The 16794-nt window shown below is 38.7% G+C and overlaps 1 protein-coding gene across 1 annotated transcript; it reads left to right on the top strand.

Moving 5' to 3' along the window:
- Positions 1-2741: 2741 nt before the first annotated feature.
- ccz1 (CCZ1 homolog, vacuolar protein trafficking and biogenesis associated) lies at positions 2742-13579 on the top strand. Its single transcript, XM_072667051.1, has 17 exons — positions 2742-2849; positions 4314-4389; positions 4490-4586; positions 5386-5483; positions 5735-5828; positions 5987-6067; positions 6226-6273; positions 6380-6463; positions 7417-7592; positions 8570-8651; positions 8748-8809; positions 10198-10309; positions 10494-10527; positions 10627-10744; positions 11791-11949; positions 12875-13002; positions 13195-13579. The coding sequence occupies exons 2-17, from the start codon at positions 4376-4378 to the stop codon at positions 13248-13250; spliced, it is 1443 nt and encodes a 480-aa protein (XP_072523152.1). The 5' UTR covers positions 2742-2849; positions 4314-4375; the 3' UTR covers positions 13251-13579.
- The last annotated feature ends 3215 nt before the right edge of the window (positions 13580-16794 follow it).

Here is a 16794-nt window from a genome sequence, read left to right as displayed (position 1 = left end):
TAAAACTATCTTGGCTGATTACTTATATTTAGGTGAGTGGAAGACTTAAGACTGTGTAAGTTTGATTCTTTGGTGAACCATTCCTTTAAATGACAACCGATATGTTAAGGAGCACTGCAGTCCTCCTTGACGTCACAATTATATTCATTATTAATATGGAGTCGTTCAGAAGAGACACTTAAATTAGGTTCATATGTCTCCTTAACTAGTTCTGTCTTATTCTACTGTACCTTTCTATTTACACTGGCAGTCAGCCTTGCCTTTCTGGGGGCAGTTTTACAGTGGAATACCTTTCAGTAGATTACTGGTCAGACAACTGGATAACAGTGACCTCAATGGCCAGAGGTAGAGCTTGACAGCTCTTGAAGAAGAGCTCTTGACAACATTTAGACACTGCTTATATTCCTTAGCTAAGTGCACGGCAACAAATACATAGAAAAGCATTAGTGATAGAATGGGCCAGCTCTCTGGACCAGCTGCATGTGTGCCGAAGGTCACCATGCTTAAAGCTAAGCATCTGCGTTTTTCTTGATTTCATAGAATTTAAGAATAAAATGATATTTTGGAGACGTCAACACGAGAAACACCTACAATCAAACAATACATTAAGAACTGTTACAAGGTTGTGTAAGTTAGCGGATTGGCTGTTTGCTTTCTTCAGAGTTACTTACAATCTAAAAACATTACATAATTGATAGAAACTGAATAAATCATAAGCAGAGCCATTTTCACTGTGGATCCAGCAACAGGCTTCAGAATAAGAGAGTTAAAATTTAAAGCAAACTAAGGAGAAACAAAAGGCCGGGACAGTGAGTGTAGGTATAAGTTACAGTGAGAGGGCCTCTCAGTGCCTGACAGCAAAGACCTCACTCAGGTTACTGAATCCATTAGAGCAATGCCACTGAAAATGTAGTTCGGCACAAGCTTCCCTTCCAATTAGCCCTATCTTCACTGAGGGGTGCGGTGGCCAAAGAAGAGTGCTTGTTACTATATTTATTACACATGTTACTTCCTAAATCTTTCTTTTTTACATTGCCCTTATATGCAAACTTTAAAAAGAGTTACTGTAATTAGTGCAGGAAGCACACTTACAATGAATTCATATTTTACACTAGGTTGTTACAACTAGGTTCTTTTGCACATGTATAGTTCTTCTATGTGCTGGAAATGTTCTACTCCTGCTGTTTAGGGGAGATTGTCACAGTTGAATACTTTTTTACTGGTCAGACCACTGGATACCAGTGACCTTAATGTGCAGAACTAGAACTCCAGTCCAAGGAAACTGTCAACGAATGTTTTATGTTTGAGGTTTAGATGGAAACTGTGCATGGTCTTTGAATGCTCCATCTCTGAAATATTAAATGGCAGAGGTCTGAAACAGTTGAACAAAACTGCTCAGAGGATCATGCCTCCGATCCCTTATATCAGAAGTTTTCACAAAGTAATTCTTTGAGCATGTTTAAACTGATTTCTTAAAGTGAAAATCAAATTATTATTATTATAGGTAAAAAAGGTGTAAAAATACATGCTTAACAATTAAATTTAACTAGTAAGAAATATATTTAAAAATACAGCATATATTAAAACATTTAACATGTCAGACCTCCATGACGAATGGACCAATAGAAATGATCCAATTTCTTCCATTAAAGGTTAAGAAGGTTGCATGACAGCAGTACTTGATTAAGGAGTATATGTGTGTACCTAATATGCTTTGGGGTTGTGTGGCAGCCAGTGGCACAGATAAGCAGGGGCACCGTATTGTTGGAGGGTAGGGGGTTGGGTTGTAGATTAGGATAGTTCTAAAGGTCTGTGACTGATGTATTAAAAGAGGGCCCCTGCCAAATGTATAAATTAAGCATTTTGCCAGATTCTTTGGAGTTGTAGGGCCCAGTTGAATATCTTTTCATAGTGCCCAAAATCCATGTCAGTGCCCTTGCAGATAACACTATATGAGCAGATACAAGTCAAGTCAAGTGGCTTTTATTGTCGTTTCAGCTCTGTACAAGTACACAATGAAATGAAATGACGTTTTTTCCAGAATAAGGGTGCAACATGGAACGAAACGAGAACAAAAACAATACAGCACAGGACAGACTGCAGAAAGTGCAACGTTCAACACAGTACAATAAATACAATAAATACAATAAATACAACTCACTCTGTTTAAATGTCTGACTGTTTGTGGGACAAAGCTATTGCAGAACCGTGCAGTGACAGTGACCTGTACCTTCTGCCAGACAGTAGCAGTGAAATAAGTCCATGTGAGGGATGAGTGATGTTCTTCACAATGCTGATGGCCTTGAGGTTGCAGCGTGTGGTGGGAATGAGGCCTGCTTTATCTGGTTTAGACAGGGTTCAACTAAACATCAACTAAACATCAGGAAATCCAGAAAGTGAATGTGACTTGGGCAGTAAAATGACCATGAACTACTTCAAGAACCACAAGATGAGATTTTGATCCTCACAGTGCCGGTGTAGTCAATCAGCCAAGACTTTAGGACTTATAGGAAAATAGTTTGTAATGTTTAGCACAGGACCTAATAGACTATTTAGGAGCTTATAGTTAAAAATTCGCGAAACTTTCTGCAATAAAAAAAATAATAAAACGGCTGGTCATGAAAATGCCCACATGATGGTCATGATGGGGAAGCTGCGCCAGGCTGGGTGATGATGTGGAACTGAGTGTTACGTCGCCCCTCATCTGTCCGAGCCGGTTTAGCAGCTGCGCGCGGAGCTTCGTGAGGAGGAGGAAGTGTGTGTTGAAGCTCACTCATTGATATTCAGTCGTTACTTATGAAACAATAAACTGCTGGTTTTCTGCCTTTCGCACGGCCATGCTGTGAGAGGTAAGCTCGAACTCTGTCTTCTGCGCTCGAAGCCCCGAAATGATGAGGCTGTTTTCGTGTCTCGGAGCTGAGAGGCTAACGGGCTAGCACTGTGAGCTAATTAGCTTAGCCTCGTCCAGCTAGCTCTGCTTAGCCTATGAGTTTTCCATCTTACATGTTTTATTTACTAGCTACTGTTGCAGAATAAGCTGTTGTTGTTTTATTCATACTTTTAACTGGTCAGAGCTGGTCAGTGTTTAATTAACTAGCTAGCTAGCTAGTATTTTTGAAACTGACCAGTCAGTCAGACTTGTGTGTCTGTCTGTCTGTCTCTCTGTTTGTCTACTGACTGACCCGTAATCCAAGACAGCAAGTGTGTGACAGATGAGAGCACCAGCAGGGTTTACTCTAGTGCTTTTAGCTGTACTCTGCTGTGAGGGTCAGTGTTGGTCATCTTAACCTGTTTATAGAAAGGATTGCCAGGTAGTTCTGCAGCTAATCTTAAACTGTCAGTGTAAAAGTTTCAGGACACCGTCTTCTTCTTTTTTTTGAGGTACTTTAAGGATACACCCATTGCAATTGCACACACGTCGTTTGTATCTGTATAGAAAAGCATTGCCAGCAGAATGGGGAGCTATGGAACAGCCACACATCAGCTTAAAGTCTCTGAAATGACTGAGCGTCAGCCAGGACCTTTGGGATGACTTGAGGTGGCGTTGTGATCCAGAACTAATCTAACAGTACCTGAGCTCACTAATGTTTGGACAGGCATCTGTCTACAAACTTAAGAGCATACAGTGTGCACTGGCCATACCATTAGCACCAGGGGGTGGGCAGCATTATATTAGGCAGCAGGTGAACAGTCGGTTCTTGAAGGTGATTTATTAAAAGCAGGGAAAATAATCTTTGTCTTTGTGGTAAAGACGCCTGGATCAGAGCATATCCAAAATATCAGGCAGGCCTTGTGGGGTGTTTCTGATGTGCAGTGGACATCCAGTGAACCGGCAATAGGGTCATGGCAATATCATGGCTGACCGGTGTATAATATTTTAAGCTGCAGCCTTTGAGGAAAAGAACCTTTGCTAACTGTTAAGCTTGTGGAGTTGCTTTATTATGCGTTTGGGGTTGTGTGTAGCAGCCAGTGCCACATGAAAGATTGCACAGATAGGTGGAAGAATGGATTCTGGGAGCAGATGAGTCAAGAAAGACGCTGGTGTGTGTTACAGGACAATGATCCGAAACATACGTTAGGATCCACCAGAAACTACTGGAAGAACCACAAGCATTTGTAATTGCCTCCTAGCTGATGTCAAAAAGAAGTACAGGCTGTACATATATATATATATATATATATATATATATATATATATATATATATATATATACACATACAGATGTTTCTACAGAAAGCTACTTGTACCAGTTCCAGATTTCATTAACTTGGTGTGTGCTGCGCAAATAACCCTTATATCTTTGCTTTTACAGTTAAAAGGTATGCCCATCAGACTGCTTGAAAAGCGGATGAACTTTAGACCCACACCACTCAAATGCTGATGATCAGGTACTGACATGCCGTTTATATGTTTATAAGATTAAGTTTACAGTGAAGTTAGCATTCCCCATTGATTCTAATGCAATTACTTTCTCTTGTTTCTGTTCAGCCCAAGAATGGCTTCTGGAATGCAAGAAAAACAGTACAGTCCATCCTTGCTTAGTTTTTTTATCTATAACCCTAAGTTTGGACCACGAGAAGGAGAGGTATGGAACTTTATACTTTCTTTTGTTTAAAATGCTTAAAATAAAGTAAAAATGGAGGAAGCCTACATCTTACTGACATCCTCCCATCATGTCAGTTCGTAAACATCTCACAGTGGTATGCAGGTGTTTGTAATGATTGGGACTGGACAGTGAAATTGGAATGGACTCTGGAACTTTTGGAACCTTCAGGGATGTGGAGAGAAGGTGTTGTGTAATATTTGTGTTGTAGGTGGACCATTCATAATAAGACATTAGGTTGGGCACCTTCAGTGCGTTTGTGAGGAGATTTGCTCTAGTATACATGTACTTGTCATGTAGTTCTCTTGTTTTTTTCATTGCTCTGTGAATAAGATATTGATGATGGTCAACAGAGATTTGCTGATTTGTGATTTGCTATTATTTGGACTGCTAGTGTAATTGTAAAAATATGCTATATTGTACACTTTAGCACATACAGCTCCCGCTGAAGGATAGCTTATGATTCATCAGAATCAGCTGAACTCCAGTTATTCATCAGATGACTCAATGAAAACAGCTGAAATACTGAGACCTTTTAGAGTCCCATTTCCTTTCCAATTGTACATATTTGACTTTCAGTTGTTTTTTTTCTAGGAATTTCAAATACAACTACGTTAATAAATGTTAAATTATTAAATAAATCAGTTAATAAACATTAATAAATAGTCCACAGTAATAAAGACTTTTCCAAGTTATGAAATAAAATGAGCTGGTGTTATACTGATTTATTCGTATATACCTTTGAAGTCCAATAATTTGTAAATAATATTATGTTCTGTAGGAGGAAAAAAAGATCCTGTTTTATCACCCTAGTGAAGTGGAGAAGAATGAAAAGATTCGCAATGTTGGACTCTGTGAGGCCATTGTTCAGTTTACCAGGTGAGCATTGTGTGTACTGTTTTAGCAATCATAACCTTATTTGTTATATCAAATTCATAGTATTATTTCATTATTTATTATCCTCTATATAAAACATTTCATTTAAAGAATTCAGTTTTTTATTAACTAAAAATGATCATAAACAGTTAATATGGGACATCTGTATGTTTAGTTTATTGAAACTCTGTTTTGTTGACATGTAGTAAACCAGGAGAACCTTTTTAGTACAACTGATCTTTTGCCGTTTCCAGGACCTTTTGTCCAACAAAGCCAGCAAAGTCCCTTCACACACAGAAAAACAGGCAATTCTTCCATGAGCCGGAGGAGAATTTCTGGATGGTCATGGTACGTGAACATATGCCTTTAGAGAATAGCTATTGTTATTTGTAAAACACTGTGAATGTTTTCTAAATGGGGAAGTCCATTGTTAGGGAATTGTGATCATAATTGTCTAGGGGGATTGTGACTGTAATGTAAACAAATCCTGTGTTTTGTCTTTAAAGATTGTACGGAATCCAATGATAGAAAAGCCCAGCAAAGATGGGAAGCCACCAACTGTTGAATACCAAGAAGAGGAAATTTTGGTTGGTGTTTTATATGTTTTGTTTGTGATCGTGATTCTCTACCTGAAGCGTTCACTGTGAGAGTGCCCTTCTGTATTTCTCCATGTGTTGTACTTCACTCCAAGAAAGTAACATAGAACTTTTGGGGGATTTATTTGTATCCTCTCTACTTCTTACAGGACTCTGTCTATGGGGCAGTATTACAGCAGTGCTACAGTATGTATAAGGTAAACTCTCTTTAATGTGACCTTAATAAAAAAAAAAAAAAACTTTTAGTTTAAGTTTGTTTTTTATTCAGTGTTATGTTCTGTGCGCTTCTGTCCCTGTTTCCAGCTCTTCAACGGCACTTTCAGCAGGTCATTTGAGGCCGGTGGGGTGGAGCTACTTACACAAAAGCTAGAAAAGTTCTTTTACAGGGTAAGATTAATAAACATTAGACACATCACGGCTGCCCAATCCTGGTCCTCATAGAGTTCAGATTCAACACACCTGGCTCTAACGTATTTAGATGCCCATGAAGGCCTTCATTACCTGGATCAGGTTTTTTGGATTAGAGTTGGAGGTAAACTCTGCAGAGTGGTAGATCACCAAGTCCAGAACTGGGCACCTGTGAGATACATAAACTATTCATTTTCCCTCAGGAATATGATTACCCTCCCAGCCAACCGTAGCTGTAATTTGCCTCTCGCTTATTAGCAGCACAGTCCACAATCCCATTTGTTGAGAGCAGAGACGTTTGCCTTATCAGTCGTCTGGTTCAAATTTCCCTGCTGAAGGAATCGTGCTTACTCACCTGTTTGAATAATTCAGCTCCGGTCAGGGGAAACCCTTCTCGCCACCTCCTCCCAAATTTGAGCCCTGGCCTAGTGCTCTCAGTGAAAGTGTAATGTGTTCCCAAGGTGAAATGTCAATGACTGCTGTGCAAAACCACACCAGTATGGCTTCTCAGCGTTCCCCATTGTCAGATTACAAGACGTCAGCCTGACCGAGGCTCATCTGTGCTTGAGACCATAATAGCTTGCAGCCATTTCGAGTTCCAATTGTGAACATTATGTTTTATTTATTACTGCTAGGCTCCAACAGTGTTGTTTAGCGTTTTTTTAGGGTATGTCTTGGGTCGTTGTTCATCTGTAATGAGAAGCACCGACCCATCTTTTTTGCTGCGCTTGACTGGATCTGTACAGAAAGTATAGCTCTGTACATGTCAGAATGCATCCTGCTATTTCTGTCAGCAGTCACGTCGTCAATAAACACCGGTGACCCAGCTCAATCAGCAGCCATACATGCCCATGCCATAATACTGCTTAAACACTGATCTGACCTTAACCACTGATGTATTGTAGCTTACTCTGTGTACTTGTTTACTCTAGTATCTGCAAACACTGCATCTCCAGTCATGTGACCTGCTGGATGTGTTTGGGGGAATCAGCTTCTTTCCCCTTGACAAGATGACCTACCTGAAGATCCAGTCTTTCGTCAATAGAGTGGAGGAGAGTTTGAGCTTGGTGAAATACACAGCCTTCCTCTACAATGACCAGCTGATATGGTATGGAACTTGAAATGTTGCCACAATGCAGTTGTTTTGATATACATGCAGGTTCATAAGTATTTGTACAGTGACGGTTTTTGTAAATTTGCCTCTATACACCACAGAAATTAGCTTTCAGATGTGAAATTTAGACTTTCAGCTTTACTTCAAGAGGTTTAACGAACTATTGCATAAGCTATTTAGGAGTTACAGACATTTAACGAAGTCCCTCAATTTTCATAGTCTCAAACGTAATTGGACAAACATAAGGAGCATTCTTTATACCTGGATGCAAAATGTTTGCGGTCAGTGACTGCGTTAAGTCTGGAACCCTAAGACCTCACCAAATGCTGAGTTTTCTCCCTTGAGATGTTTTGCCAGACCTTACTACAGCTGCCTTCAGTTGCTGCTTACTTGTGGGGTTTTTTTCTGCCGTCAGTTTTGTCTTTAGTAAGTGCAAAGGATTAAGTTCAAGTGACTGCCATTTGTAGACTTTTCATTTCTTTGCTCTTTGGTTGCTTTGATGTGTTTTAGGTCATTATCCACCTCTACTGTGAAGCACTGTCCTATCAGTGTTGTAGCATTTGATTAAACCTATCACTCTACACACTTTAGAATTTATCCTATCAAGAAATACCAGTGACCCAGATCCATTAGCAGCCATACATGCATATGCTATTACAGTGCCTCCACCATATTTGGCAGATGATGTGGTATGCTTTGTGTCACAAACCACTTCCCATCGTTTTGGTAAGACAATCTTGCTTTTATCTGTCCAGAACATGAACAGCTTTTTAAGACATTTTTTAAGACCTGGCAATTAGACTACATATCATTCAGCTTGTGAAAATAAAGGGACTTTGTTTTTTGTTAAACCCCTTAAATAAAAGCTGTAGGTCTAAATTTCAACCACATCTTCATTTCTTTGTGGAGGCAAAAAGTGTCAATGTGTAAATATTTATGGACACGACTGTATAGGTGTATTTATTTTGCAGGAGTGGGCTGGAGCAGGATGACATGCGCATCCTTTATAAATACCTAACAACATCATTGTTCCCAAGACACACAGAACCTGAGGTATGCATATATGTTCCGAACCTTCAGTCCAGTGTGTGTGCAGAATTCTTTCACAGTGCTGAGCATAAGTCTGTGTGTTTGTGTTTGGTCTGCCAGCTTGCAGGAAGGGACTCTCCTCTAAGACCAGAGGTAGCAGGGAATCTGTTGCATTATGGGAGGTAAGTGGAGCTGTCTTTTCAGCACTTGTGCAACACAGCACTGACCCTTCATCTCCTTGCGTTGAATTGAAGTGTCAGGGGCACTGGGCTCAGTCAGTGAAGCCCAACTTGAATAGACTGCCAGTGATCAGGTAGCTCAAGAGTAATTGAAGTGCTTTGGTGGCGGGCAAGCAACAGAGAGCCCCACACACCACAGTGTCTCATTTAATTCTATAACTAATGCAGGATTATGCATCAGTGGGTATATTGCTCCTAACTGACATTAGTGTTGTTGTTGCAGATATTTCTGGTAAAGTGATATTTACTTCTTTAGGGTTGCACAGTAGCTACAATGCTAATGTGGCTAATGAGTAAAGGATGCTTCTATCCACCAGTCATGCAAAGTGTATGAGGTGATGGGGACTATCTAGGCATGCAGTTTCTGTACAGGGCTTTTTTGTGGGGTATGAGCTACCATTGCCTGTTCACTATATCAACCACCAGCATCGGTGAAGAATTGAAAAAGGGGACTTCAGACACCAAACAAGTCTTGCCTAATCGACTAGTTTTTGGTGCAAAGGGAGGAAACTGTGTGTTTTTTTTTTTTCCTCAAAGGTAACTTTTAGTTAGCCAGTAAGTCTGTTCATTAGTTCTTAGTGGAATTACATGAACCAGATCCAGGGTGTCAGGTGTTACTTGGAGGAAAGAGGACCCTACCTGCTAAGACCAAAGTCGACCCCTGGGAGCGGCTATGAGGATAATGTAGCATGAGGATTAGTTAGCCACACATACACACTAGTAAACAGCTGCGAGAACATTTCCTCTACAGCAGTGTGGTCACAAGGTGATTACAGGTTAGTAGTGTCAAGTTTCAGTCCTAGGTATTGAACCATATAGGATTATTTAGTTATTGTGTTATGTTGTTATTAGAAATGGCGTATTGGTTTGGGCCCCAGATCAAATCACTCACACAGTGTGGAGTGTCAGGAGTTTGAGTAGTGAGCATGATGGCCTGCTTTTTTAATTGCTTATCTTAAGTGATGTGCTTCAGGTCAAAACATAGTTCTCTTTAATGTTTTGTAATTTTAAAAATAGTTTTATTGTGCCATATTTAGTTATTTTGTCTTGTATTATTGCTGTGAATGTACCTAAAAAATATTGGTGTACAAAATATGCGCTTTTGGCATATATCTACTGTGCTTCAGTGGAAAAACTTTTTTTTTCCCAAGTCAAATTTGACAGATTCACATTAAATTTGTTTGTAAATAAAAAAAAAAATACAATTTATTTAAAACTGAAGATACAAGATTCGTCCATGATTTCTGAAATGATCATTGTATGATCATTATAAGACTTATTGCCTAATCTGGTTGTTTTTTGCTCTTTTTCTGCTCTTGTTATGAAATTAGATTTTTAACTGGACCTGCCAACTTAAAAGATCCAGAGGCAAAATTCAGATTTCCTAGAATTTTTGTGAACACAGAGGACAGTTATGAGGAGCTCCATTTGATCGTTTACAAGGTGAGATCATCAGCCAAATTATAATTTGTTAGTTGGCATTTGTAGCATTGATGATATGATAATAGGCTTTGATGATATTACGTAAAATGTGCCCATCAGGAGACATTTAAGCACAGGAAGTGTGATTAAACTCACAAGATGTTAAAGTAGATCTTCAGTTATGTTAAAGTAGTCTCTCTCGCAGGCAATGAGTGCAGCCGTGTGCTTCATGATAAGTGGTGAGTACTGATAAGCTTTTATGTATAAAGACTTTTGGCTTTGAAAAGCCAAATGTTCAAATGTTTACAGCTCTAATTTAATTCTGCTCTTCTTCACAGCATCTGTGGAGTTGAATCGAGAGTTCTGTGAACAGCTGGATGCCCTAGTTGGCCCCCAGCTCACTCTGTTAGCTTCGGACATCTGTGAGCAGTACAACATCAACCGGAGGATATCAGGGTCAGTATCCATTAGCTTGTTACTTTATTTTCAAATATTCTCCTAAAAACAACAAATAATATTAGTACTAATGCTACTATTAATGCTAAATATTGAATGTTTCACAGATTCACAATAGTTATTAAACCATACATACTGTTTACTGAATAGTGAAATTTATAATTAATAACTAAATAAGTTAGTTACTGGTTTAATTTACATAATGCATGATATTAGATTTTTTATATATGTTATTGTACTTTTGAAGGCATCAGAAATGAGGAAGAAGGACTATGTGTTAATGCCTAGCACCAATTATTCTGATAGGCTCATCTAGCGTGCAGTAGACTAATAGATGGAAAAACAGTTCCCTGAGGATTGCAGGATCCTCAAACCCTGTGGTTTTGCATTAACAAGTAATAACATTTCATGTAAATATTCAAAGCCAAACTAAAGAAATAACGGCCTCATAAGTGCCCTAATAACCATCTAGAAGAGAATATCCTTCACTGTTGTCGTAGGCTTAAAACAGAGGCCTATTGTCTTTCTGTCAACACCATTTGCTGGATCTCAGTCCTTGATGCATGTCTAAGTGGTTTGTCCTCACCTTACCTCAACTGAGCACATTTACAGTATTGTGTAAGAATCCACCCATATTCATTTACCTTTCATAACCTGAGTAATGTGATAGTGCATGTGCTTCTGTCTTAACAATGCAAGACGGTCTTATCTTCGTCTGAGCTCTTCATCAAGCTGTCTCTTTGGCAAGGAGGTCTAGCTCAGTGATCATTTCACACATGGCTGACATGGAAGATATAGTTTGTTGTTGTGTGTCTTTCCAGTTCCATTCTATTTGTGTGCTTTTCCTTATCTAGCTTACCTGATCCAACTCATTAACTAATTCAACCATCTCCTCATGTGCTTGTTTTTGAAGAAAACTTAAAAATGTTCTGGGACTATGATTTGGGGAGCCCATGTTGAGGAAGATTAAGAAAGAGTAGATCATGTTGTGCATGTCTTTACATACTAAGGGAAGGCTGTGTGTGTTTTTCAATTCGTATGGCTAGGCCAGAAAAGGAGCCTCAGTTCAAGTTCATCTACTTTAATCACATGAACCTGGCTGAGAAGAGCACCATCCACATGCGCAAGACTGCTAGCGTGTCCCTCACCTCTGTCCACCCTGACCTCATGAAGATACTTGGAGACATCAACAGCGATTTTGCACGGTAGGCACCAAGTACTAAGTTCTGGCCGGAGTATGAGAGAGCACAATTGGCCCTGCTCTCGCTGGGATGGGTAGTCTGCATCGGTGGCAGTTTGAAAAAAGGCAGTTACTGACTTTACGTGTGAAGTCCTTACCCTCCTACTTTCAGGAGCATTGCTAATGCTAGAGGGAGTTATGAAGGGGTGGGTTAATTGACAGTACCAAATTCAACACAACCATGTGTATATAATTTGTGTGTGTGTATAAATTATATTGACACTCAGATTATTTTACAAAAATCTTTTTATATGAAACCAAATGTGGTTATTCTATGCCATCACTCAAAGAACCTTTAATAGCACCTTTTATTTTTAAGAGTGAATAATAAATAAAATGAATTAAATCTCAAGGTTGATTAATACTTATCTATTAGTATTATAGTATTACGTTAGTATTAGGGATAATAAAAGGCAACCAATCAGTGCAGAGGTCATTGTGTATATCAGTCTTAAAGACACAAAATGCATAATTTTTTTTATTGATAAATATTTAGCCTAGTTGATAAAATGATTTATCTGGGTTTTTTATCAACACAATTGGCCCTCAATTAGTTACATTCCCAAACAGGGACTACACTACACTACCAAGCCCACCCGATACCGTGTCTAATAGCACGCGCACTGTCACCTATCAGCTTTTCCATGTGTAGAGAATCACGGTTAATGTTTAGCTAATGGAGCTGTCTCTGTTGCCTTTGGTTACTCTGTAAAAGAGAAACTTCCAGGTATATGAATAATGAATATATGAATAATAAATACAATTGAATTAAATCTAAGGGTTGATTAATACTACACTATTAGTATTATAGTATTCTAGATAATATAGTAGTATTATCTAAGTCTTATAATATAAATGACTTGTTTTCTTTTTGTGTTCTCATGTCTCAGAGTTGATGAGGATGAGGAGATTATTGTAAAAGCAATGACAGACTACTGGGTTGTGGGCAAGAAGTCCGATCAGAGGGAACTGTATGTCATTTTGAACCAGAAGAATGCCAACTTGATCGAAGTGAACGGTACGTTCTCATTCTTCTTCACTGACATTATATGGTTACATTGTTTTATAACAGTTTTCAACATGTCCAACACATGTTGGTTGGTTTACTGGATTGAGTTGTTGTTACAAAGACCAACAAAAACTACATCAGACTAAAACGACTAAAAAGCTCATCACCCTCCCCCCCCCTCCTTTTTCCCCTACTTTACAGAGGAAGTAAAAAGACTATGTGCCACACAGTTCAATAACATTTTCTTCTTGGACTGAGGACAATAAGAGGCCGAGAGGGATACGACTACACTAAAAACCTGTCAGCTGTTCATGTTTTAATGACAGCATCAGTGTAATGCAATAATTGCATTGTAAAAAAAGAATTTTCATATGCAATTTTTTAAGATTTTTATTTAATCTATACAAAAAAGTGACTGGGTTCTTGTAATTAATTGTAAAATCAAAATTTTACTGATGTTTGTATGTGTACATATAAATATATAAATATAAATATAATATTGAAATGTTTATCAGTCAACTGTTGTATTCTTTCTCGCCATTGCCATTCACTCTGTTCTGCTTCCTTTTAAGCTGTAAAATTAAACTTGACACACATTAACTACATCTGCCTATATTTAAGTCTCCTCTTTTTGTCAGTGCCTTTTAACTCAGGATGTAACATTTAGGAAGAGTTATTGTTCTCCACACTATATATTTTTGTTTACTTTAATGGCTCCTATGATGAAAAAAAATCTTCCATTGCTTTCTTGAAAGAAGAGTTATATGTAATATGTACGTACTCCTAGCCATTCAGTCCACAGTCCATACAGGCCATTCATGGAAACTGAACTGCAAAATCAGAGCATTTTGGGTTTAGTGTTTTTGTGATGTCACAAAATCCAACATATGTATCCACCTATACAGCCGACAGCACTTTAGCCCTAGCCAGACCCGTTCATGCTGGTGTCACAAGGCTTTAGTCTGTTTCAGGGATAATAAAAGGCAACCAATCAGTACAGAGGTCATTCGTGTATATCAGTCTTTAAGACACAGTAAAAAAAATGGACTGTTTAACTCACAATGCATACATTGTTTTTATTGATAAATATTTAGCCCAGTTGATAAAATGATTTATCAGAGTTTTTTATCAACACAATTGGTCCTTAATTGGTTAGATTCCCAAACAGGGACTAAACCTAGTCCTGGTTTACACGGCATGCTGAATGAAAATTCCCTGTTGAAATGACATGGTAGTCCAGAACTACGCTTAGTCTGGGGAAACTGACTCAATATCTTAAATGGGCCTGAGTACTTGATTTATATGGAGACCCATGTTGAGAGGGAGGCAATTTCGTTACCCACTACACTACCAAGCCCACCCGATACCGTTTCTAATAGCACGCGCACTGTCACCTATCAGCTTTTCCATGTGTAGAGAATCACGGTTAATGTTTAGCTAATGGAGCTGTCTCTGTAAAAGAGAAACTTCCAGGTGGTACCAAATGCAAAGCTGTAGCTGGATCACAAGGTGAACCTGTTCTGATGTAAGCTCACCTCAGCTAACCTTGGGAATAATGTGCTTATAGTGTTGCACGAACCTTCCCATTTAAAAGCATGATTACATCCGCTGAACATCTGGCCAGGGCGATTTCACTTCACCTTTATCCCTAGCGGATTATAATGCTAGTATATTGTGGCTGTTGGGACTAAACCTCATCTCCAAAATCGTGACTTCTAAAGGATGTAACAAGATTGTTTTCCAGGTGGGTTTGGAGCATTTCAGTTGGTCCATTCACCGTGAAAGGTTAACTCAATGCACAGAAGAACTGAAGTATTTAAATTAGGCAAAAAGGTTAACAAACAAAAAGCCCAACATGGAGATACAAGGACTTTGCATTACAGCATCTGTCCACAAAGCAAGACACATAAAGTGAGGGTTGTCAAATAGGTACAGTTAGGAAATGATCACTCTTGCTCTGTGGTTTGTATTATAACACTGAGCAGACCCAGCTGACCTTGAATTTGGATCGGGATGTTGCAGGACAGTCCAGGTCTGAATTTTTTTCCATCTTCTACATTTTTTGGCAAATCGTGATCCCCTCAGAATATTAATAGAATATTCAGAATATTAATCAGAATATTTTGATCCCCCTGGTTGTGCGCATCTCTGTGATGACGTTGCACAGAAACCCGCCTATGTTGTTGGGACATTTTGCTGGAATGATTTGGTTCCCCAGTGCCCCTAGTGCTGGCCAGCATGGTATAAAGCTCCACAGGACAGTAAACCAACAGGACCCAACAGTAACTTTTTTGAATTCCAGATTTCCAAAAGATATCAGATGACATGTTTTCTCATGACATTTTTCTGCCGTTTTTGAGCGACACAAGACACAAGCTAAACGAAGACAGACCAAGAAGAGAGGGGGTGAAGTATATGTTTAATTAAAACATGTTAATATAAAGAAATGAAGAAAATGTTAAAGACCAAGATAACCATACTGACCATTTATGACACAGATGGAATTTGGCTCCCGCTTTAATCCTATCCATGCAGCGAACACCGTGAGCACACATGCCTGGAGCGGTGGGCAGCCATTGCTGTGGCGTCCAGAGAGCAGACAGGGTGAAGGGCCTTGCTTGAGGGCACTACAGTGGCAGCTTGCCAAGCCCAGGTATCGAACCCACAACCCTGTCATCAATAGCCTGGAGCTCTAACCGCTGAGCCACCACTGCCCTAGCCTAGTTTCCTTAAAAACAAAACAAAAAAAAACATCTAACAGTGACGGTCATGTATAAATTCTCTGTAATGATTTAGGTGAATAAAAGTATGTCCAACTCTCAACACATCCCACACAATTGCCCAGGGGTTCTAAGAATTTAACAACAGAAGAGCTTTTTAAGATTATACACGCTTAACTAAGGTTAGATCATATTGACTGAAAGCTTCATTCCATGTTTCTTGCAGAGAACAGTTCTTGAGTTGTTTTTTTTTTAATATATATTAATTTAATTCTGTGTCATGGTATCAAAATTAGAAGTGTTGTGGTATTGTGGTATGTTATGAAAAGTTCAGGTTTTAAAAGCAATCCAGGCTTATATTTATATATATATATATATATATATAATCCACACATCCAGTGGAGCTACACAGTAAGTAGCCACATATTCATTATTGGTATTAAAATCAATAATATAAAAAAATTAAATAATAAATTATTTTTAAATATCCTAAAAAAAGTTTATAAAATGAAAATATAAAAATAGCTGGTAAACACACAAACATCATTGTACCAACATCTGTCATTGATAATGAATGTGGAATAATCACAGTTGCATAATGTTTTTTTTTTAGTTGCAAAAACAGTTTCTTTTTTTAAAAAACCCACCAAACCATATTCAAGTAAAAAGCCCTTAAAGTAAAAAAATAAAAAATGGGAAAATGATATTTAGAGTCTCAATCTGATAAATAGTTCCCTCAGTTTAACTAAAGCGCCCCCTCTAAACTGAGGGAACTATTTATTGAGGGAACAGATTTTTAAATTAAGGAAACATTTGAAGTCTCAAAATATTATTTATTTTCTACCTATTCTGTAATATTCCTCAAGGAACTGTCTGTAATTTATGAAACTGTGAAATCATTCTGTTTGGTTATGTAGACCATCCACAGGTATCTCACCAAACGAGTGTGCACTTGTGGGTAATCCGGAAACGCTTCGCGTCATCAGAGCCGCAGGGGCGCCTGTGAGGACTTCGAGGCAGACCGTTGGTTTAGGACGCAGCCCACCACTCAAGCCCCGCCCTAACGTTCTCTCCGAGCGGA

The sequence above is a fragment of the Salminus brasiliensis genome, chromosome 22 (assembly GCF_030463535.1).
Source record: "Salminus brasiliensis chromosome 22, fSalBra1.hap2, whole genome shotgun sequence".
In the NCBI taxonomy this organism is placed as follows: Eukaryota; Metazoa; Chordata; class Actinopteri; order Characiformes; family Bryconidae; genus Salminus; species Salminus brasiliensis.
Note: the sequence above shows the minus strand (reverse complement) of the source record. Positions and strands in the feature narration are given on the sequence as shown.